General features: G+C 43.6%; 3 protein-coding genes across 3 annotated transcripts; 2 read left to right on the top strand and 1 right to left on the bottom strand.

The window, feature by feature from the left end:
• Nucleotides 1-3554: 3554 nt before the first annotated feature.
• Nucleotides 3555-9970, bottom strand: LOC135598460 (glycine dehydrogenase (decarboxylating), mitochondrial-like). Its single transcript, XM_065092277.1, has 14 exons — nucleotides 8382-9970; nucleotides 8046-8291; nucleotides 7852-7929; nucleotides 7478-7774; nucleotides 7285-7410; nucleotides 6997-7182; nucleotides 6527-6640; nucleotides 5938-6090; nucleotides 4982-5170; nucleotides 4647-4724; nucleotides 4436-4561; nucleotides 4269-4367; nucleotides 3984-4101; nucleotides 3555-3890 (listed from the first exon to the last, which is right to left on the bottom strand). The coding sequence occupies exons 1-14, from the start codon at nucleotides 9576-9578 to the stop codon at nucleotides 3796-3798; spliced, it is 3102 nt and encodes a 1033-aa protein (XP_064948349.1). The 5' UTR covers nucleotides 9579-9970; the 3' UTR covers nucleotides 3555-3795.
• Nucleotides 9971-11395: 1425 nt separating this feature from the next.
• LOC103985807 (thioredoxin-like 2, chloroplastic) lies at nucleotides 11396-15612 on the top strand. Its single transcript, XM_009403651.3, has 4 exons — nucleotides 11396-11752; nucleotides 12715-12897; nucleotides 14779-14943; nucleotides 15158-15612. Exons 1-4 carry the CDS (start codon nucleotides 11591-11593, stop codon nucleotides 15293-15295), a joined length of 648 nt encoding a protein of 215 aa, XP_009401926.2. The 5' UTR covers nucleotides 11396-11590; the 3' UTR covers nucleotides 15296-15612.
• Nucleotides 15613-16315: 703 nt separating this feature from the next.
• Nucleotides 16316-17866, top strand: LOC103985818 (phospholipase A1-II 5). The gene has a single exon (XM_009403663.3). The coding sequence runs from the start codon at nucleotides 16419-16421 to the stop codon at nucleotides 17766-17768; it is 1350 nt and encodes a 449-aa protein (XP_009401938.3). The 5' UTR covers nucleotides 16316-16418; the 3' UTR covers nucleotides 17769-17866.
• The last annotated feature ends 1903 nt before the right edge of the window (nucleotides 17867-19769 follow it).

The raw sequence follows: 19769 nt of genomic DNA, 5'->3' as shown, positions 1-19769 counted from the left end.
TCTATCAAAATGACATTTGCTGTGAGATCTTCGTCCTTTCTTTGATTAAGGAATGTATTACTTAAGCACTGTGTTGTTGCCACCATGCTGTTCTGACATCATTTGGTATCCCCGCGTGTGAATGCAACTTTGTGTTTAAGTGACAGTAATCTGTGGTTAGATTTGTCTTCATTCGCTGCAAGCGTTCGGTTAATTTCTTGTGCAGGATTTGTACACGGTTCTTCCGCACTCTTCTTTTTTGAGTTAAGGTGTTCTTGGTGATTGGGCACATTATAGATCATCCTACGAAGACCTGACTCCGCCATGTCAGCCCGAGCATGAGACCTCGGAGGGAGATGGAGCCACGACAGACGTGCCGCCAATAATCCAGGCAGCAACGGTCACCTCCTCGCGTCGTTCGGCATCGCACCAACCAGTCCCGCCTAAGCAAGGACCGTGCCGGGAAGCCCGGGACGACGTCGCATGGTGTTGTCCCACACATCCCGGACAGTGAACACCCATAGGTACATTCGCCGCTAACAAGGGTCGGTCATACGAACAACCCTCGTGAGTCACAATAAAAACCTCCCGCCAACATCTGACGAGAGGCATGAGAACACAAGTGGACTACTGACCCAAGCTTCGAAGGGGCCCAAGTTGGGATCACCCCCATCCCGACCTAGGCCTGTGTGCAGGAATCCAGGCACAACAAAGGTGAACGAGTTCGAGAAAGAAGTGCATCGCCACCGAATCCAATCACGACCCGGCCACCCGAGATCTTCGCCCTCAAGACGATCCTGGACGTTGCTGGTTGGACCAAGCCATGTCAGCAACATGGTCACGGCCCGAGGTTCGTGGAACATTTTGGCGCTGGCCGAGCTGTTCGGCTTGGGCACCGGATGGACTAATTGGATGAGATGTCGCCTGTGCGACTGCTGGCCGAGTTACGTGACTCAGGCAAAGACTGATCCTGTCGTCCGAGCTGTTCGACTCGGGCACTAGATGGACTGATTGGATGAGACGTTGCTAGTGCGACTACTAGTCGAGTTGCGTGACACGACCAACAGTTGCACAGGCAGCGTCTCGTCCAATCAGTCCATCCGGTGCCCAAGCCGAATAGCTCGGCCAACAGGATCAGTCTTTGCCCGAGTCACGCAACGCGACCAGCAGTCACACGAGTAGCGTCTCATCCAATTAGTCCATCCAGTGCTCGAGCCGAACAGCTCGGCCAACAGGATCAGTCTTTGCCCGAGTCGAATAGCTCGGCCAGCAGGATCAGTCTTTGCCCGAGTCATGCAGCTCGACCAGCAGTCGCACGAGCAGCGTCTCGTCCAATCAGTCCATCCAGTGCCCGAGCCGAACAGCTCGGCCAGCAGGATTAGTGTTTGCTCGAGTCATGCAACTCGATCAGTAGTCGCACGAGCAGCACCTCATCCAATCAATCCATCCAGTGCTCGAGTTGAACAGCTCGGACGATAGGATCAGTCTTTGCCCGAGTCACGCAACTCGGTCAGCAGTCGCACGAGCAGCATCTTGTCCAATCAGTCCATCCAGTACCTGAGTCGAACAGATCGACCAATAGGATCAATCTTTGCCCGAGTCACATGACTCAGCCAGTAGTCTCACGAACAGCGTCTCATCCAATCAGTCCATCCAGTGCCGAAGTCGAACAAGCTCGGCCGATAGGATCAGTCTTTGCCCGAGTCACGTAACTCGGCCAGCAATCACATGAGCAGTGTCTCATCCAATTAGTCCATCCAGTGCCTGAGTCGAACTGCCCGACTGGTAGGATCAGTCTTTGCCCGAGTCACACAACTCGGCCAATAGTCGCACAGGCAGCATCTCGTCCAATCAGTCCATTTGGTGCCCAAGCCAAGCAGCTCGGCCAGCAGGATCAGTCTTTGCCCGAGTCACGCAACTTGGCCAACAATCGCATGAGTAGTGCCTCGTCCAATCAGTCCATCCAATGCCCGAGCCGAACAACTCGGCCAACAGGATCAATCTTAGCCCAAGTTAAACAGCTCGTCCAGTAGAATCAGCCTTTACCCAAGTCATGCAATTCGACCAAAGGACTCACAAGCGACGCCTCGCCAAGTCGCCACCTGACAGTTTCGGGAAACCCGGGATGACGCCGCATGACATCATCCCACACATCCCAGATAGCGAACACCCGAAGGTACATTCGTCGCTCATAGGGGTCGGCCATACGACCAACCCCCAGGAGTCACAATAAAAACCCCCTGCCAGCATCTGACGGGGGGCATGGGAATACAAGCAAACTATTGACCCAAGCTTCGAAGGGGCCCAAGTCGGGATCACCCCCATCCCGACCTTGTGTGCAGGAATCCCGACGCAACAAAGGTGAACGAGTTCGGGAAAGAAGCATGTCGCCACCGAATCCAATCTCGACCCGGTCACCCGAGATCTTCACCCTCGAGATGATCCTGGATGTCGTCGGACTAAGCCGTGTCAGCCACGTGGTCACGGCCCGAGGTACATTGAACACTTGGAAACGTAATCTTTCTGGGCATGTAATGCATGTGTAAAAGCTGGATTTTTGGCATTTTAATTGGAGTGTGCAGATCAAAACTCCTTGCCTCAAGAAAGTCCACTACCTCCTGCTCTCATGGCGCGTCTTGCCTTTAATCCACAAGCATTACAAAGAGACTGCACCATAGTTTCCATGCACATCAATATTAGCACAATCTATAGAAGATCAAACTATCTATATGTAACTTCTTTCTTAAAGACACATACATTGATAGAAAAGGTTTTGCATCAAAGGATGTATGGGTGGTAGAACAGCGGATCAGTAGATAGATCAGTACCTCAGGTCCCCGAGGGTCTCGTCTCCACAAAGGAGTCTTGGTTGCGTTGCAATCGGAGAACGTTCTGATGTTGATTGCGGAAGACAAAGCTGCATTGCTCGATTCATTTTCCAGGAAGAGACCAAGGGGCTCCGGTGAACGAACAAATAACTGAGAGATGAAGATCTCAGGATACCGAGGCATTAAGCTTACCACTGTGAATATGAATACAGACATGCCCGAGTTGTCGGAGTAAGAGCTTGGAGGCGGCTTCCATTTCGCTCACCCTCTTCGGTTGGAAGATGGAGACATGGAGATGACAGAGATCAAATAGACTATGTTGTTTGCGGATCCTAAATAGGGCGAGAAGCAAGAACAAAGAAGCACCCCTACCTGAGAGCCACATGAGATTGCACCAGAATTAAGTATGATTGGAGAAGAAAAGCTTGTTGCAGGATATCCTAAAACCTTATCCTGTTCATGCATGTAGAAAGAGAAATATAAAGAATGGATTTTGGGTTTTCTTATTGTTTTCTGACTGATCGATCTTTCACGTTCCGTAGAGAGTGAGTGTTCACCATATCACTTAATCCCGGTAACGGTGAGCACAGAGGTTCACAAGACATCCACCAGAAGTGCCAAAATAGCAGCATTACAGCAACCTTGCTGAGAACTCCAATTGGCTAAATTACTAAGGCATGAGTGGGGAATCAATCTCCTCATCTTTTCCTTCCTTCTATCAACACTTACTGCTAAAATGATGCAGGCTTCAATGAACAATCATCCATATTGGATTTTATTCAGATGCTTCATGACTAGCTTCAACTTGTAAATGAACAAAAATAGTCTAAAAAGAAGGGATTAAACTTAAAACAAATGTTGCTAAGCAACAAGTTTGAGAGCAGAAATGGTGGTGTTTTGGCAGCTGCAGCACTTCAATGATATAGATATATATGTACAATTTGAAGGAACATCAAAGATAATAATAAGGTGCAGAAGTATGATGGGTCTATGCAGTAGCAGCTGCAGCTTCTTCAGCCATTTGTGACACAGGAGGAAGGGTGCAGATGAGATTACGATCGCCGTACACATTGTCGATGCGCCCTGGTAAATAAATCAGACCAACACAACAGTAATCTCAGTGTTGTCCCTGTTGTTAAAAGTGAGATCATAGCAGCACATAGTAGTGATTGGTACCTGCAGTTGGCCAGAATTTGGCATCTCGGAGCCAAGAAACAGGGAAAGCTGCACACTCCCTGGAGTATGGTTTGTTCCATGCGTCTCCCATGAGCATAGATAGAGGATGAGGAGCACCCTACAGATGAGCTAAAAGTTAAACAAACAGAACTTTTCTGCAAATGCAATTACATGAATCACTAGTTGATTACATTATTCGTTCCGGTCTTAATTTTTGAGCAGAATTATCTTTTCTTGAAAGAAGACTTGTTAGAAGTGCAATGAAGAAAATTTGAATCCTCATACCTTCAGGACATTGTTGTTGATATCAGCTTTCCCACTCTCAATCTGTGCAATTTCTTCCCTTATAGAAATAAGAGCATCACAGAATCTATCTAGCTCTGCCTGAAAGGGAAATCAAACATGCTTCAATTGGTCTGCAGGAGACACTTCAGGAAATGGTAGCACAATACCTTGCTTTCGCTTTCCGTGGGTTCAATCATGAGTGTCCCTGGCACTGGCCAAGACATTGTTGGTCCATGGAATCCGTAATCCATTAGACGTTTGGCAACATCTTCAGGCTCTATACCAGCAGTCGCCTGCAGTAATTCAAATCTCAATAATTATCAGGATCAATAACATTCCGATACTGAATCAACGATGATAAGTGTGGCTTAAGCACACCTTAAACCCCCTCAAGTCTACTATGAATTCATGGGCGACAGTTCCATTGACTCCACGGAAAAGAATGGGGTAATAGTTCTGCAAGAAAGTAGAATCAAATGAAATCAGAAAGGGTCAAACAACTTCAAATATATCTATCTTTCATTTACAATTTTCCTTAATTTTTTTCCCTTTGATGATAAACTACAGTTGATAATAGCTAGTCAAACAAAACACTATTACCAGCTTAGCGACAAAATTCGAAGAAAAGGACTTATTCTTGAAGGAACTGAACATTCATATTTCTCGATGAAGCATAAAAGTTAAATTGACATTGCAATGGAAACTTAAATTACCTCTAAACGCTTTGCCATATAGTTTGCATTTAGTATAGCTGTCTTTGAAGCATTTGTTAACCCCTTAGAACCCATCATGGCTATGTATGTGTATGAAATTGTCAGAATAAGTGCAGATCCCCACGGTGCTGCAGAAATAGTACCAAGAGGCTGGGCATTCTCCGGGGGAGGTATTCCTCCAGTAGCCACCTACGGTTACAAAATGAAGCAACAATCTAAGTACCCCATCTGTCCAACATCAAACCAAATGGGCCATGATTTAGATCTCCAAATAAATACATTACTTACTTAGAGAATCATACAAAAACAGTCACACTGACTCTACTCAGAATTTTGTCTTGGAGAAAATTATATAGCGAAACAAAATTAAAGAAATCAGGCCCCTCATATTCGTAAATCATTATTTAAAAGGTGTGTCAGTTTGCACACTTGTTTACAACACTAGCTTGCCAACTATGATGATAACTCAACCATCTTAAATGATTGTCCAAATAGTAATCTTATACAGTGACGAGAAAGATTAATCAGCAATATGGCACCTCATATTAAAATGGTCCCGAAGATGAATCTAGATACAAGTTGATGACATAATTTGTTTACAATTTTGTACCAACAAATGAAGCCTTTAGTAACCAAAAAACAAAAGAGAAAAGGAGATACCAGAATGCCACAAAGTAATAGTTACTTATATTTATAAAGTATAATTGCAAATATATCAAAGTATGTATAAGATAAAAATTTAAAAATTAATTACCAGACAAGAACTAGTAAACAAAAAGCATATACGATCTTGTTAGTAAGATTACAACAGTGGAGCAATGCAAAGACTTTACAAGAAAAGAATAGCCTACATGTGTTTAGATAAGCGACGATAATTGTTATGAGATACTGGCAATGTGTTACATGCCATCATAAGTTCTACAACCTCAAATTTTACTCAATTGAGAGTGTCATACCACAGGATGTGATGGCAAGAATGGTGCCAAGTGCTTCTTCACACCAATGGGACCCATTCCAGGACCACCTCCACCATGTGGGATGCAGAATGTCTTGTGGAGGTTAAGATGACAGACATCTGCTCCGATAAAACCTGGACTTGTAAGGCCGACCTGGATAATACATCAAAGTCAATGTTAGACTGCTGAAGCAACCAAATTGATCAAAACTCAAGATAGAGGATTTAACTTTATGCAATGAGTAGATGGTCAAAAGATGTGTGACTCAAAACACGAATGTTTCATGCAAAATACTGCACTGTAGAAAATGTTTCAAAGAAAATCAGTAATCAACAACTCAGAAAGTAACCTAAGAAGAGTTTAGTGATAGATTGAACTAAGATACTTAATATACCACACCATCATCCCATACGTTTAGATATCAGGAACCCCAATTGTTTAATTTCTTGATAAACCATTTAGTTGACACAAGTAGCATCCAGTTTGCATACTACTGTGGTGTCACATTAACTTTCCATGCCCATAAACAAGACAACAAAAGCCATCAGTTACCATTAAATGGTTTCATTTAGGATATGCAACTACATACCTGTGCATTCATGTTAGCACCATCCATGTAAACTTGTCCTCCATTGTCATGAATAATCTTGCATATCTCATCGATGCCTTCTTCATAGACTCCATGAGTTGACGGGTATGTAACCTGAGCAGGCAGGGGTTAATCAATAATGAAGACAGTCAAACAATTCCATATCATGCCCTTACTATTTAAAGAGGAAATTCATCAGCAGCTTCTTTTATTAATCGAGCTGTGTAGGTTCAGCACTTTAAAACTTTATGTAAACTACCTTAAGAAGTTGGAAATCTGAACAAAGAAATGACTATCATATCGTCCTGCAAAGATGTCGATCTGCAGGGAAAAACTAGCTCGAACAACTTTTGCAAGTAAAGGAACATAAACTTTGGCGCAAATGTCAACAAAGATAAATGACTGTAGCACTAGTCCTCATGAATGCTAAATTGAGAATTCCATAATTTTTAAGGAGACACCATTCTTACCATCAGAGCAGACAAATTGTCCTTGTGTGCCTGAGCTGCTTTTCTTAGTTCTTCAATGTTAATGTTACCCTTGGAATCGGTTCCAACAGCAACAATCTTCATTCCGCACATGGCTGCACTTGCAGGATTTGTCCCATGAGCAGATACGGGTATGATGCAGACATTACGATGGCTATCTCCTCTTGACTACAAAATTTTCACCAAAAAGGCACGTGCGTCAATGACATAAATTCTAAATCTCAAAGACCAATCGCTTCACTTGACAACAACAGTGTCCGAATGACTTACTAGGTGGTAAGCACGAATAACCATGAGCCCAGCATATTCTCCAGCAGCACCAGCATTTGGTTGCAATGAGAAAGAATCAAATCCTGTGATGGTGCACAAAAGCTCACCCAAGTCTTTGAACATTTCCTGGTACCAATAAGAAGTCAGTTAAAACGCATAATTTCAACAGGTTAGAGAAAAGAAAAATTAGTACCTGATATCCTTGAGCCTGGTCAGCAGGCACAAATGGGTGAAGGTCAGCAAAGCTGGGCCAAGTCACAGGCATCATCTCCACAGTAGCATTCAGTTTCATCGTGCAAGATCCAAGAGGAATCATGCTGTGGCATAAGGAGAGATCTCTGGATTGTAACTTGTGGATATACCGCAGCAGTTCATGCTCTGTGTGGTACGAGTTGAAGATTGGGTGCGTCAAATATGAGCTATATCTGACTAGGCCTTTTGGGATTACCATCTGGACTTCAGGAGCTAGAGATTCTGCAGTAAAGTTGACCTGAGGATTTCAACTAACATCAGATGCTTCATATCAGCGAAGGAATCTGCAAATAGTCTGTCACCACAAGTACTTACAGCCTTGCCACAAGCAAAAACTTCAAACAACTTATCCACATCTTCAAGGGTTGTGGTCTCATCAAAGGACACAGTTATCTGAAATCATAGATAATGACAGCATGAGAACTGGTATCTGCAGCTGCAGAGTGTACGCTTACACATCTAGATGTCTGCTACCCATTATCAAGTAGAATTCTGATAAGATCACTCACCGTATCGGAGTCAACAACCCGAAGATTCATTTCATTCTTGCAGGCCTCGTCGGCAATTGCCTTTGCATTGGAACATTTTACTTTGACTGTGTCAAAGAACGGAAGATCTTGAAGGGTCACCGTCCCGAGCTTCTTCAGCCCGTGTGCAAAAGCACAAGAAAGACCGTGGACCCTCTCGGCAATTGCCTTGAGACCTTCAGGACCATGATACACGGCATACATTGCGGCCATGTTCGCAAGCAATGCCTGGAGGTTCCGGAGATGAAACAAGTGAATAAACACACCCAAAGCAGGGAACAAATGAACGGATATAAAGAATAAGCAGAGATCGCCGACCTGCGCGGTGCAGATGTTGCTGGTGGCCTTGTCCCTCCTGATGTGCTGCTCCCTGGTCTGCATCGCCATCCGTAGCCCAGGCTTACCGGTGGAATCAACGCTGACCCCGATGATTCTACCAGGCATCATCCTCTTGTACTCCTGCGACGTTGCCAGGAACGCAGCGTGCGGACCGCCGTAGCCCATGGGCACCCCGAACCTCTGAGCAGATCCCACCACGATGTCGGCCCCGAGCTCGCCCGGCGGCTTGAGCACCGTCAGCGCCAGTAGGTCGGTCGCCATCACGACCTTGACGCCATGGGCATGAGCATTCTTGATGAACTCCCCGTAGTCCAAGATCTCACCATCGGTGCCGGGGTACTGGACCAGGACTCCGCAAACATCGTTGGACTTGTAATCGAAGTCCTTGAGGTCGGCGACGACGACCTTGATATCGAACCCGTCGGCCCTGGTCTTGCAGACGTCGATGGTCTGGGGATGGCAATTGGAGGCGACCAAGAAGGTCTTCTTTTTGCCTTTCTGGATGTTGTTGCACATGGCCATGGCCTCTGCGGCGGCGGTGCCCTCGTCGAGGAGGGAAGCGTTGGACATGGGGAGGGCGGTGAGGTCGGAGATCATGGTCTGGAAGTTGAGGAGGGACTCGAGGCGGCCTTGTGCGATCTCGGCCTGGTACGGAGTGTACTGGGTGTACCACGCCGGGTTCTCCATGATGTTGCGGAGGATGACGCCGGGGACGAGAGTGTTGTAGTAGCCCATCCCGATGAAGGACTTAAAGACCTTGTTCTTGGCGGCCAGGCGGCTCATGTGCGCGATCATCTCCGACTCGGTAAGGCCGGCGTCGAACTTGGGGAGCCTTATGTCGGAGATACGGATGGTCTTGGGGACGGTAGCGTCGATGAGGGCGTCGAGGGAGGAGAAGCCACAGGAGGCGGCCATGGTGAACTGCTCCTCGGGCGTGGCGGAGTTGTGGCGGCGGGGGAAGGTGTCGGAGGGGCGGAGGGCATCGACGGAGATGGAGCGAGTCTGGCCATTGCGAAGCATGGATTCGGCGAGCACGGACGGACGAAAGAGGGAGTTGGTGGCCGGGAACAGGGAGGAGACGCGGCGGGTGGCGGCGGGCATAGACGGGGACGGCCTCGTCCGGGAGATCAGGCGGCGGAGGATCGCCTGGCTCGCCAGTTTTCGAGCGCGCTCCATCGGAGACCCAAACAACCAACAAAGATCTCTGCTTTGAACCAAACACGTAGTAAAGATCGGAACTTTCTTCCAAAGGAGCACTAAAAATTCACTTCCTTATTTGTCTTTCACTTTCCCATAAATTCCGATTCCAATCAGGAGGCGAGGTAAAGGGAAGAGCAGAGGAATATAAACGAACACGGCTGTTCCTCCGCCTCCGCCTCCACCGCCTCCTCCGCCTGCTATTGTTTCGCAAACACTACGGTTTGTGGCATGCAAACAGTGAGAAGTTTCAGATCCAGATCTGAGGAGCAGAGGAGAGGGCGGGGTGGCGAGCACGATTAATTAGACAGCTAGAGGGAGTCCAATTGGGTAGAAGCGGACGGTGAAGGCTGACGGGGAGCGAGATGATGTGTGTGCGTGTACTAGGATCAATTGCAATTGGGGAGTCTGTGTCGTGTTTGGTCGCACCCACCTGAGACGGGCTTCGAGGGGAGATACAAGAAAGAAACAGGAGGGGTACGGCTCTCCTATCCTGTCCGCCCCAGGGTACAGCCGTTATCTTGCACGGGGTCGGAAGGCAACTACGGACCCACCATGTCTGCCGCAGCTGATACGGCTGGAAGGATGAAGCGTCTATGATGACGGGGACGGGATCCGGTCATGGGGCAGGTGTGGCTCACCAACCGTGCAAAGAGAGAGAATCTATGGTGGATGCAATGTCGTATTTGGTGGTTGGAGATCTTATTAAATGACATAAAATGAAAGAAACTTATGGCTGCGGTCGGTAGAACAGTGCTCGCGAACGAAGCAATTACTAATTATTTTGTAATAAATAACTCATTAATGTGCGTGTAATTAATGATGATAGAGGACTCCTACCACCAATCAAACAAGTGACTGCACTTTCCCGTATTGGTACGTAAGTCAAACGTAAAGTATCATCCCACGTATGTCGGCGTCTCAACGGAGGACCTTTGGCTCGGTTCATTATCGAGCTCGTACCTCTACACGTCTCAACTTATTGTCACGACTAATCAATCGATTTCGTTTAATTTAATTAAAATATTTAAATTAAAATTAAAAATAATTAATATATTTATTATATTTAATTTTAATTTTATCACCTCATATCAATATTCAATATAGTCCAAATCAAATCCTAACAGAATGCGTGTGTGAGACATAGTTTAATGATGACTATCTTAGTTTCCTTATCGTTTTCATTAAGAATCAAATTTATAAGCTCATCCCTTTTTTTTAATATTATTATATTTTCATTATATTTTGACTAGTCTAATGCTTTTACCATTTTGACCCTAATCCTAATCCCAACCCTATCCTTAAGCGCAACCCAAAATCTAATCCCAACCCTAAACGTTTCCCAAAACAGATTTCTAACCGCAATAAAAAAAATATACTGCTATTTGTTTTATTTATTAATTGTGATGGAGATAATATCCATCGAATCATTTTCCATCGGAACTTACCAAATGAATCCTTACATCCCTTCTCAAAAAGAGATTCCACAATGATCACATCTTTCACATGTCGATAGAGACACGAAGCGGGCCATCGGTTCGCGTAACCAAGCGGCCCAATCTCGGCCCAAATCCTAATCCGCAATATTCCATCCTCTGGCAAATAAATAATAAATAAATATAATATAAAGATAAAAATAAGTCGGTTCGCTTCATCGCGGAAACGAGTGGCGCTCGTTGAGCGCAAAACCGCCGCCGGCCGACCCGTGATTGGACCGCTCCCAACCGGTTTGCGCCGGCCCATTTCCCCACACGAAATCTGAGCCACTCAACCCGCTTAGTCTATCACCAGTCGTTTTCGTGCTCTCTCTCTCTCTCTCTCTTCCTCTCTCCCCGACCCCTTCTCCTCAGTGACGAACAGGGACGGAGGTAAAGCAGGAGGTCATTGAGCAACCGAAGAGAGGCGGGGAAGGGTCGGAGGAGCCGCGTGGACGAAAGAAGAATTACAAAGAGCGATCGTTCTTTTGGCGCGTCGTCCTCTTGTGTCTTTAAATGGCGGATGCGTGCTTCCGCCTCTCCCTCGTCGCTCCTCCTCCTACCCCTCTTCTCCCGCCTCGCCCACACTCGCCTCGGCTAAAGGTCTCCCCCCATCCTCGCCTCGGTGCCGCTTCTGCCGCCCTCGCCTTCCTTCCCAGGCGATTGGCTCGCTTCAAGGTAGGGGTCATGAAAACCCCTCTCTCGTTTCTTCTTCCTCTTCTGTTGTTCAAATTTTATGTTAGTGCTGCAATCTGGTTAGTTCTGTTGAATTGACGTAGTTGCAGTGGCAGATGGATGTAAATTCGGTCATTTGGTGAACGTTCCTGGTGAAGTACACACAACATGGAATTTATTAGAGATTAATAGGTTTTCATGCGGAATACCTTAGTGTAACAGCCGTAGTTTAATCCCATAAAGAATCGAGTTGGATTATCAAAGTTTGATGAGGGTACCATTATCAACCTGAGCAAAAGCATTAGACTCATTAAAACTTAGTTATTCCAAAGGTCAGGTCATGACAAATGATGGAAAATCGATGTAGTAACACGCATGGTCAGAGATTGGTGAAGAAAGAGATTCTCCCCGAATGAGACTAGCGGCACATCACTGCCATCACTTGACTGAGTCTCACGTTGACCATGCTACTACCATGTCAGGGTTTGATTATGCTTTATGTTAGGTCCCTGACAAAAATGTGAAGCCCTAAATAGGAAGGATTATAACACCCCTAGCATAGTCCCACGTTGAAAGCGAGGAAAAATTGAATTGGATTGTAAGAGTTTGATGAGTGTCCCATGGTTAACCTGTTCTTAAGCATTATAGGCCAACGGTTGAGACTTAACATAAGTTAGTAGTTATCTAGTCAAGTCGGGTTGTGGCAATGCACTACTTTAATTGTCGTACATTGATCCTCCCCAAACCCCACATTGGTGGGAGCCTCGTGTACTTGGTACGCCCTTATGTTTGAGAGGTTTAAATGCATACTAACTTGAGGATAATTTAAGCTTCTTAATGTTATTTATCTGCAAAGTTCTTATATTTTTTTGTATTCATACTGGTGGTTGATTAATAATTATTCATTCTACTATATTGTGCAATGTTACACACTATACTGGTCGTGCGAGGGCCATTGATTTCAGGTTCATGCAGTTGTTGCTGAGGATGAGAGGCCAAAGTGGTGGGAGAAAAGTGCAGGTCCAAATATGATCGATGTTCATTCAACTGAAGAGTTTATACATGGACTAAGTGAAGCTGGTGATAAGCTTGTGATAGTTGAGTTTTACGGCACATGGTGTGCTTCTTGTCGAGCCTTGTACCCAAAGGTGACTTCTATTATCTCTTGGCTATTCTTTCAATGTTATGCTGATACTTCAAATTCTTTGAAATAGATTAATGCTTTTTTGCTACTCTTCTGGTTGAATTATTTTTGTGTTAAAGACTCAGTGCATGTAGTTCAATTGCTTTACATAGATAAAACACCAAGCTCTCTAATTTATTGAACACTTTAATTTATCTTGCTAAGATTTGATTTCTTGCATTAAAATCTTTTTTATTATTAAATATGATCCTCTTTAGTTCATCCATTTCAATGATAAAAAATTTCTGTATTTGTTCCTCATTTGCTCTATGCATTGCAATTAAGGGAAATTACATTTTGTGACGGCCAAGATATGGAATTAACAAGGAAGGCTTTAGAATGACCTTTCTGCTAAAACTGCATACCTAACCTATGTTAATGACTCTTCTTTTCAATATTATTCCAATTCTGAATGTGTCACGAAGAATATTTTATGAACCTTTCTCCAATCCCATTTTTTTGAGCAAATCGACGAGCATGATACCGTGTATACTGACTAGAATCGGCTAGAATCGAGATAGAGCTGTCGAGATAGAGCTCAGGCTAGAATCGGTTCTCTCCTAACCCATAGGTTGTATAAGCAACTTTTCTAATACTTTGGAGGTCTAACCTTGTTTATGATGTCCATAAATCAGATGACATCATCAAGGCACCTCCACTCATTCATAATTCTTCGTATCATATCAAACAATACGAATCTACTCCTTTTTACCCTGAAATCTGGAGTAAAATAAGGGAAGTAGCCAAACCCAAGTGGTTAGTTCTAATTTGGGTGCTTGGAGGCTCTCATCAAAGTTCTATGAAACTGCTCATCCTTAAATGGTGAAAGGTAAATTCCCTCCATTTTTATTGTCTCTTGAAAATCAGTCACGATAACAGACTGGTTTAACTATCTTTATGATCTTCCTTGTCAAAGACTGGGATCATATTATTGTTTTCATGGTCAAAGGAATATAGATAATAAATCTACTTCTGAAATATATTATATAAGTTGGAAAATTAGGAAGTCCTGATTTAGGGGATGCGGAGAACAGATCTGCTTTTGGATTATATTATTAAGTTGGGAAATAGGTGCAACTGATCTCTGTTATTTATACTGTATGGTTCCCAACATCATGTATAATTGCTTGCTGTAGTCATACAACACCACATAGTGTAGTGGAGTAGTGTTTTTCACTTTGGATAGATGGATGTAGGTTTGACTCCAACTGCATTCCTAAAGTAATTGGGACCTTATAACTTGTTGTCATAGGTCCCTTTCCTCATGTTCTGTTTCCCTCAGATTCTACTGTTTCCTGTACAATACCTAGATTTCCGGGAATTTTTATCAGAATTATGTTCCACATAAGTACTGGATTGTTCACTATATCCGGCATTTATTGACAAGCATCTTTAAAGTATTTGTGTATCCCATTCTTTTTAAGGTATCTACTAGACTATTTGCTTAGCGGTTTCTATATTTTTTTACATGTATATTGTTGTTGATTTTAGATTGCTTATTCATGATTCTCAAAGTGAACAGAACCAAATATCATTGTTAATACTATGCGAGTCTTATAGACATGGAAACATGTTCCCATTTTGGAGCCTTTAACATACTATGGATTAGACTTATATTCACTTTTCTAGGAAAGCTTTTATGAGAATTTTTTGAACACTAACTACGATGAACTGCATGCACGGTCGCATTGGATATCATAAATTGATTAGGGATATCATGTGATCTTTCCATTAATTTTAAATTGACTATTTACAGAATTGATTTTAAACAATTTAACACTTGCTTTGATTAAATACTCTTAGAATTGTTTCATTTATATCTAAACTTCTCTCAAATGTACTTCAGCTTTGCAGAACAGTAGAAGAACATCCTAACATACTATTTATCAAGGTAAATTTTGACGAGAACAAGCCCATGTGCAAAAGACTGAATGTTAGAGTTCTTCCTTATTTCCATTTCTACCGAGGTGCAGATGGGCTGTTGGAATCTTTTTCATGTTCCTTGGCAAAGGTGAGCAATCTCTTTATAGAATATTTTTAGTTTGTCTTAATGACTGCAGATCAGCTCCTTTGTTGTTAGCTTCACATATGTGGAAGGACAGCTGTGGAAAATTATTAATTAATTACCTATTATTCCACAAGCAGGGCAAAGTCATTTTCTACGGCTTTGCATGCTTCATTGAAGATGGAATTGTTGACTGATTGTCTTCTTTAAATTTCTTCAGTTTCAGAAGATAAAGGATGCCATTGCGATGCACAACACTGATCGCTGTAGCATTGGACCACCTACTGGTGTCGGGGACATCGACCTCCTTGGCAGATCACCCTCTCAGGAAAAACCTGCAGAAGCTGCTTCAAGATAGTCATAATTCATCATCACCTAGATCATCAAAATAGTTCAACATATGCATTACAGCCTAAATATTGTTGTGTTACAGCAGTTTATTTCTTGAACATAAGCTGCAAATTTAGCATCATTCTTTTCCAACTCAGTATGTATAACAAGCGCAGCTCGCAACACGGGTTTCTTGTTTCAGATCGGATTGTATTATTGTGACTCGGCTAAAACCGTATTTCTATCCACTGATTACCTACTGCTGCTGAACTTTATTAATACCTTAAGTTGATCATGATATGTTCATCATGACAGCCTAGTCTATAAAGATTAATGTTAACCTGATGACCTTATTATGCCTTTTCCAAATGTGGATGTTTGTAGTTGTTTCATCTCCTAAATTATCTTGTAAATTTGGTTTCCTTGAACTTGGAGCACATCTAGTATGGTATATGTTTTTCTATGCTTTTAAACATAAGTTTTGTTGAAAATAATTGCCATTGATGATGTTTATTGTTTTTACATAAAGTAAACAACAAAGGTATCTTCTAATTACATAGTCTGACCTGAGTGGTCACATCATCAATTTTCTTTTTTGTGATACTTGGTGCACATTATTTTGTTGATGTGGTCTACTAGTCAAAAGATATGTTGATAATGGAATATATAATATAAGCTTTCAAGAAATTAAATCTGCTGAAATCCACTATCTAGAAGTGATGTGAGGCTGCCTTTTTAATTGAGACTGTGAAGGCAGGAGGGTTTCTTATGAAGCACTCTCTGATAGTGGCATGCTCATAGAATTACTAACTAAGCACATCTAATCCATGAAACTAAGATGGAGATTAAGATGGAGCAACGAGGGGTGCACACAGACAGGTAGGAGGACATAACAGCCTCATAATGGACATCATGTCCTCTATGTTGAAGTTGACAAGAAGAAGACAGCCATAAGATGTCCTTTTACTGGGTGAACTTTGTGTGTCTCCTTCACTCCAAAAGGTAACTCATTCTAAATGTTTAGATGATGATATTATATGCTTGACTTGGTGCTTTTGCCACCAACCGTTCCATATCCCCAAGCTAAGGATCGCCTCCATCGCCTCTCTCATCCGACCAACGCAAACCAAACCAGCTCACATCTGACACACATGGAGCAAAAAGCTGTCACCCGAAGCCCATCATGGCCGGAGCTCCTCGGATCCAAGCACTGGTCCGGCCTTCTTGACCCCCTCGACCTCTCCCTCCGCCGCCTCCTCCTCCAATGCGGCGACATGTGCCAGGTCACCTACGACTCCTTCGACAACGACCCGCACTCCAAGTACTGCGGCAGCTGCCGCTACGGCAGGCGCACCCTCCTCGACAAGGTGCTCTTCCCCTACGCCGCCAGCTACTCTGTTTCCGGTTACTTCTATGCCACCTCCCAGGTAGGCCTCCTCGACCACTTCTTCCTCTTCTCCTACGCCCGCGATGCCTGGAGCAAGGAGTCCAATTGGATGGGCTACGTCGCGGTCTCCACGGACGCCGCCGCCCGCGCCACCGGCCGGCGCGAGATCTATGTCGCGTGGCGCGGCACGATCCGGACGCTCGAGTGGGTCGACGTGCTCGAGCCTGAGCTGCTGCCCGTCGACTCCATTCTTTCTTCCAAGAAGGAAGCCACCGCCGAGGAAGAGAAGCCCAAGGTCATGAAAGGCTGGTTCGTCATCTATACCTCGAGCAACCCCAACTCTTCTTACAACACGCAGAGTGCGAGGGAGCAGTTGGTGGCTAAGATCAAAGAGCTCGTGGAGGTCTACAAGGACGAGAGCCTGAGCATAGTCTGCGTTGGCCATAGCTTGGGAGCCGCCCTTGCCATCTTAAGTGCTTTCGACATAGTGGAGAATGGACTGTCCAAGGTCGGAGACAAGGAGGAGTTCCCAGTCTGCGCCATGGTGTTCGGCAGCCCACAGATCGGGAACAAGGCCTTCAACGACAGGCTGGAGAAGCTGCCCAACCTTAGAGTTCTGCACGTGAGGAACAAGATCGACCTCATCCCACTCTACCCGAGCGGCCTGCTGGGCTTCGTCAACACCGGCACGGTGCTGGAGATAGACACGCGGAAGTCGCCCTACTTGAAGGACTCCAGGTTCCCCGGCGACTGGCACAACCTGCAGGGGATCCTGCACGTCGTGGCGGGGTGGAATGGGGACGAGGGCGAGTTCGAGTTGAAGGTGAAGCGGAGCGTCGGGTTGGTGAACAAGTCGTCGGAGTACCTCAAGGACGAGTACCTGGTGCCGGGGTCGTGGTGGGTGGAGAAGAACAAGGGAATGGTGCTTGAGGAGGACGGGGAGTGGGTGCTGGCAGCGCCGACGGACGAGGATGCTCCCGTCCCGCCTTCCCTGGAGGGCCAAGCTGGACGGCTCACCGACATGGCGGTTGCCGAGCGGCCTGTTGCAGTCAAGCAGAAGACGAGGTCAAGATCACGGCTCTCATTTACCTCCTGCTTTAAGGTCGTTGACTAGTTGGCTTGTGGTGGTGTGCATGGACTACATTGGACATGTTGGAGAGCTTGTGAATTCTTTAATCCTTTCACAGTAATTCATAAAATATATTATAACAAGATACATTGTAGTAACTAAGGCTAAAATCATAGTCATTATAAATATAAATATATATATATATATATATGATTTTTTTTTCATTGAAACTTATTATTCACATCTCTTTTTACTATTGACAACCATTTTAAATAATAATAATATTATTATTAATAATAATAATAAAGATAACAACTCAGTCCAAGGAGAAGATGGCCATATCAATTTTTGAGAAGCCTCCCAAAAAGGAAGACTAGGATACACAATCAAAAAGCCTCTCATCATAAAAGTTAGCTTTTTAGAGTTAGTAGAGGGTGTATATAATGTGCAATTCATGGTATGAACATTGGCTACTTGGGGACCCATTTAGAGTCAGTAGAGGGCATTGCCATCTAAGGGACAGAATGATGAACATTGGCTCCATGGTATGAATAAGCTTTTTAGAGTTAGTAGAGGGCATTGCCTTCCAAGGGATAGAATGATGAACATTGACTATTTGGGGATCCATTTAGTAGAGGTTGTATATATTGTGCAATTCATGGTAACATATTTAAAAATATTACAATATGAGCAGCTCAATGACTTTTAATCTTACTTCAACCTAATAGTATTGTCTTTAGCATAAGAAATATAAAGGATATTAGGAAAATCTAAAACAACTGAAATTTCAATACACACTTTTTACAAATTTAATACACTTATTTTTATATATCCATAAATAATAATTTTTCAATATCACTAGTAATATAGTTAGAGAATTTAGAAGTTCACGTTCATAAAGTCGATATTCTCTAGTTGAAAATCACATTCACAAAGTCGTAGGATAAAAAGTTTTGATCGAATATAACAAGGGCCAAATTCTAACATTTTATTAGATCCCAAATCAAGATATTAGTGGATAATATTCTATTTTGGATGTCATACTAGTTAGGCATTCATATGTGATGCTATGTTATCATAATATTAACGAAACATGATTAAATGAAATTATATCATTGCTAAGTTGATTAGACCATCATGACCTAATAGGGGGACACACGTTGGGCATTGATTGACTACGTATGATTTGAGTCGACTATAAATTTTAGTCATATCAATCGGATAACATACTCGAAGAATCTTGCAAAACTATAACCTGCAATTCCAATAAAGTTGACTTATATGTTAAAGACACACGTAGGTTATACCACTTTTTTACTATATCAACTAGGGTTTAGTTGACATCATGTCATCATATGTTGACTAGATCTTCACGAGTGATACGTTTTAACCAAGAATAGTTGTATATAGTTTGATTAAATATTGACTATCGATTTTATCCATATTATTTGAGGCATGTTTAAGTTAGCTACCCTTTCTCATCAATAGATAGCCCACAAAAATATAATTTTGTACCGACGCTTATTGTGTTTGTAAAAGAAGAGATAATTGTTTGTGTCGTAAATGTAAGTGTTGATCCGAGTTTGATGAGCTAATTAATTAATAATTTTATTTAGTTTAAATCACTTATCAAAATAGTTAGAGTTATCATAATATGTTTATCAAATTTAATCTTATTTTTTTTTATATTTATATCCGATGTGAGATCAATCGAGATGTCACAGGCTTAGTGTCAGCAGATTTAGGTGGTACCACATGCTAATTGTCGGCCACCTATGATTGACCTTAATGCTGCTGTACGTCAAAGTTGGATGGGTTAGACGATAAACTTGTGGTTCAGAGTGTTCTCCTTCTCATTGTGTAAGCAATTATTCTTATTTTTGGGTGCTACGAACGTTCTCCGGATGATAAAGCTGCTCAATCAAACCTGTGTTCTTGACGAGGAGATACTGTCGTGCGTGGAAGTGTTTGACAAGCCTTTCTACTGCAAGGACGAACTGGAACAGGGATTGAATCACCGGGTGGCACGATCGGGGATGGCCAACA

This window comes from Musa acuminata, chromosome BXJ2-1 (genome assembly GCF_036884655.1).
Source record: "Musa acuminata AAA Group cultivar baxijiao chromosome BXJ2-1, Cavendish_Baxijiao_AAA, whole genome shotgun sequence".
In the NCBI taxonomy this organism is placed as follows: Eukaryota; Viridiplantae; Streptophyta; class Magnoliopsida; order Zingiberales; family Musaceae; genus Musa; species Musa acuminata.
This window is presented reverse-complemented; position numbering and strand designations above follow the sequence as displayed.

Bases quoted from the DNA above. Each gene is read 5' to 3' on its own strand.
- LOC103985807 (XM_009403651.3), top strand. From the start codon at position 11,591: ATGGCGGATGCGTGCTTCCGCCTCTCCCTCGTCGCTCCTCCTCCTACC. The intron at 11,753-12,714 runs GTAGGGGTCATG...CATTGATTTCAG, and splicing joins GGCGATTGGCTCGCTTCAAG to GTTCATGCAGTTGTTGCTGA. The intron at 12,898-14,778 runs GTGACTTCTATT...AATGTACTTCAG, and splicing joins GTCGAGCCTTGTACCCAAAG to CTTTGCAGAACAGTAGAAGA.
- LOC103985818 (XM_009403663.3), top strand. From the start codon at position 16,419: ATGGAGCAAAAAGCTGTCACCCGAAGCCCATCATGGCCGGAGCTCCTC.
- LOC135598460 (XM_065092277.1), bottom strand. From the start codon at position 9,578: ATGGAGCGCGCTCGAAAACTGGCGAGCCAGGCGATCCTCCGCCGCCTG. The intron at 5,171-5,937 runs GTATGACACTCT...TTGTAACCGTAG, and splicing joins TCTTGCCATCACATCCTGTG to GTGGCTACTGGAGGAATACC. The intron at 4,368-4,435 runs GTATTGTGCTAC...TTTCCCTTTCAG, and splicing joins CCACGGAAAGCGAAAGCAAG to GCAGAGCTAGATAGATTCTG.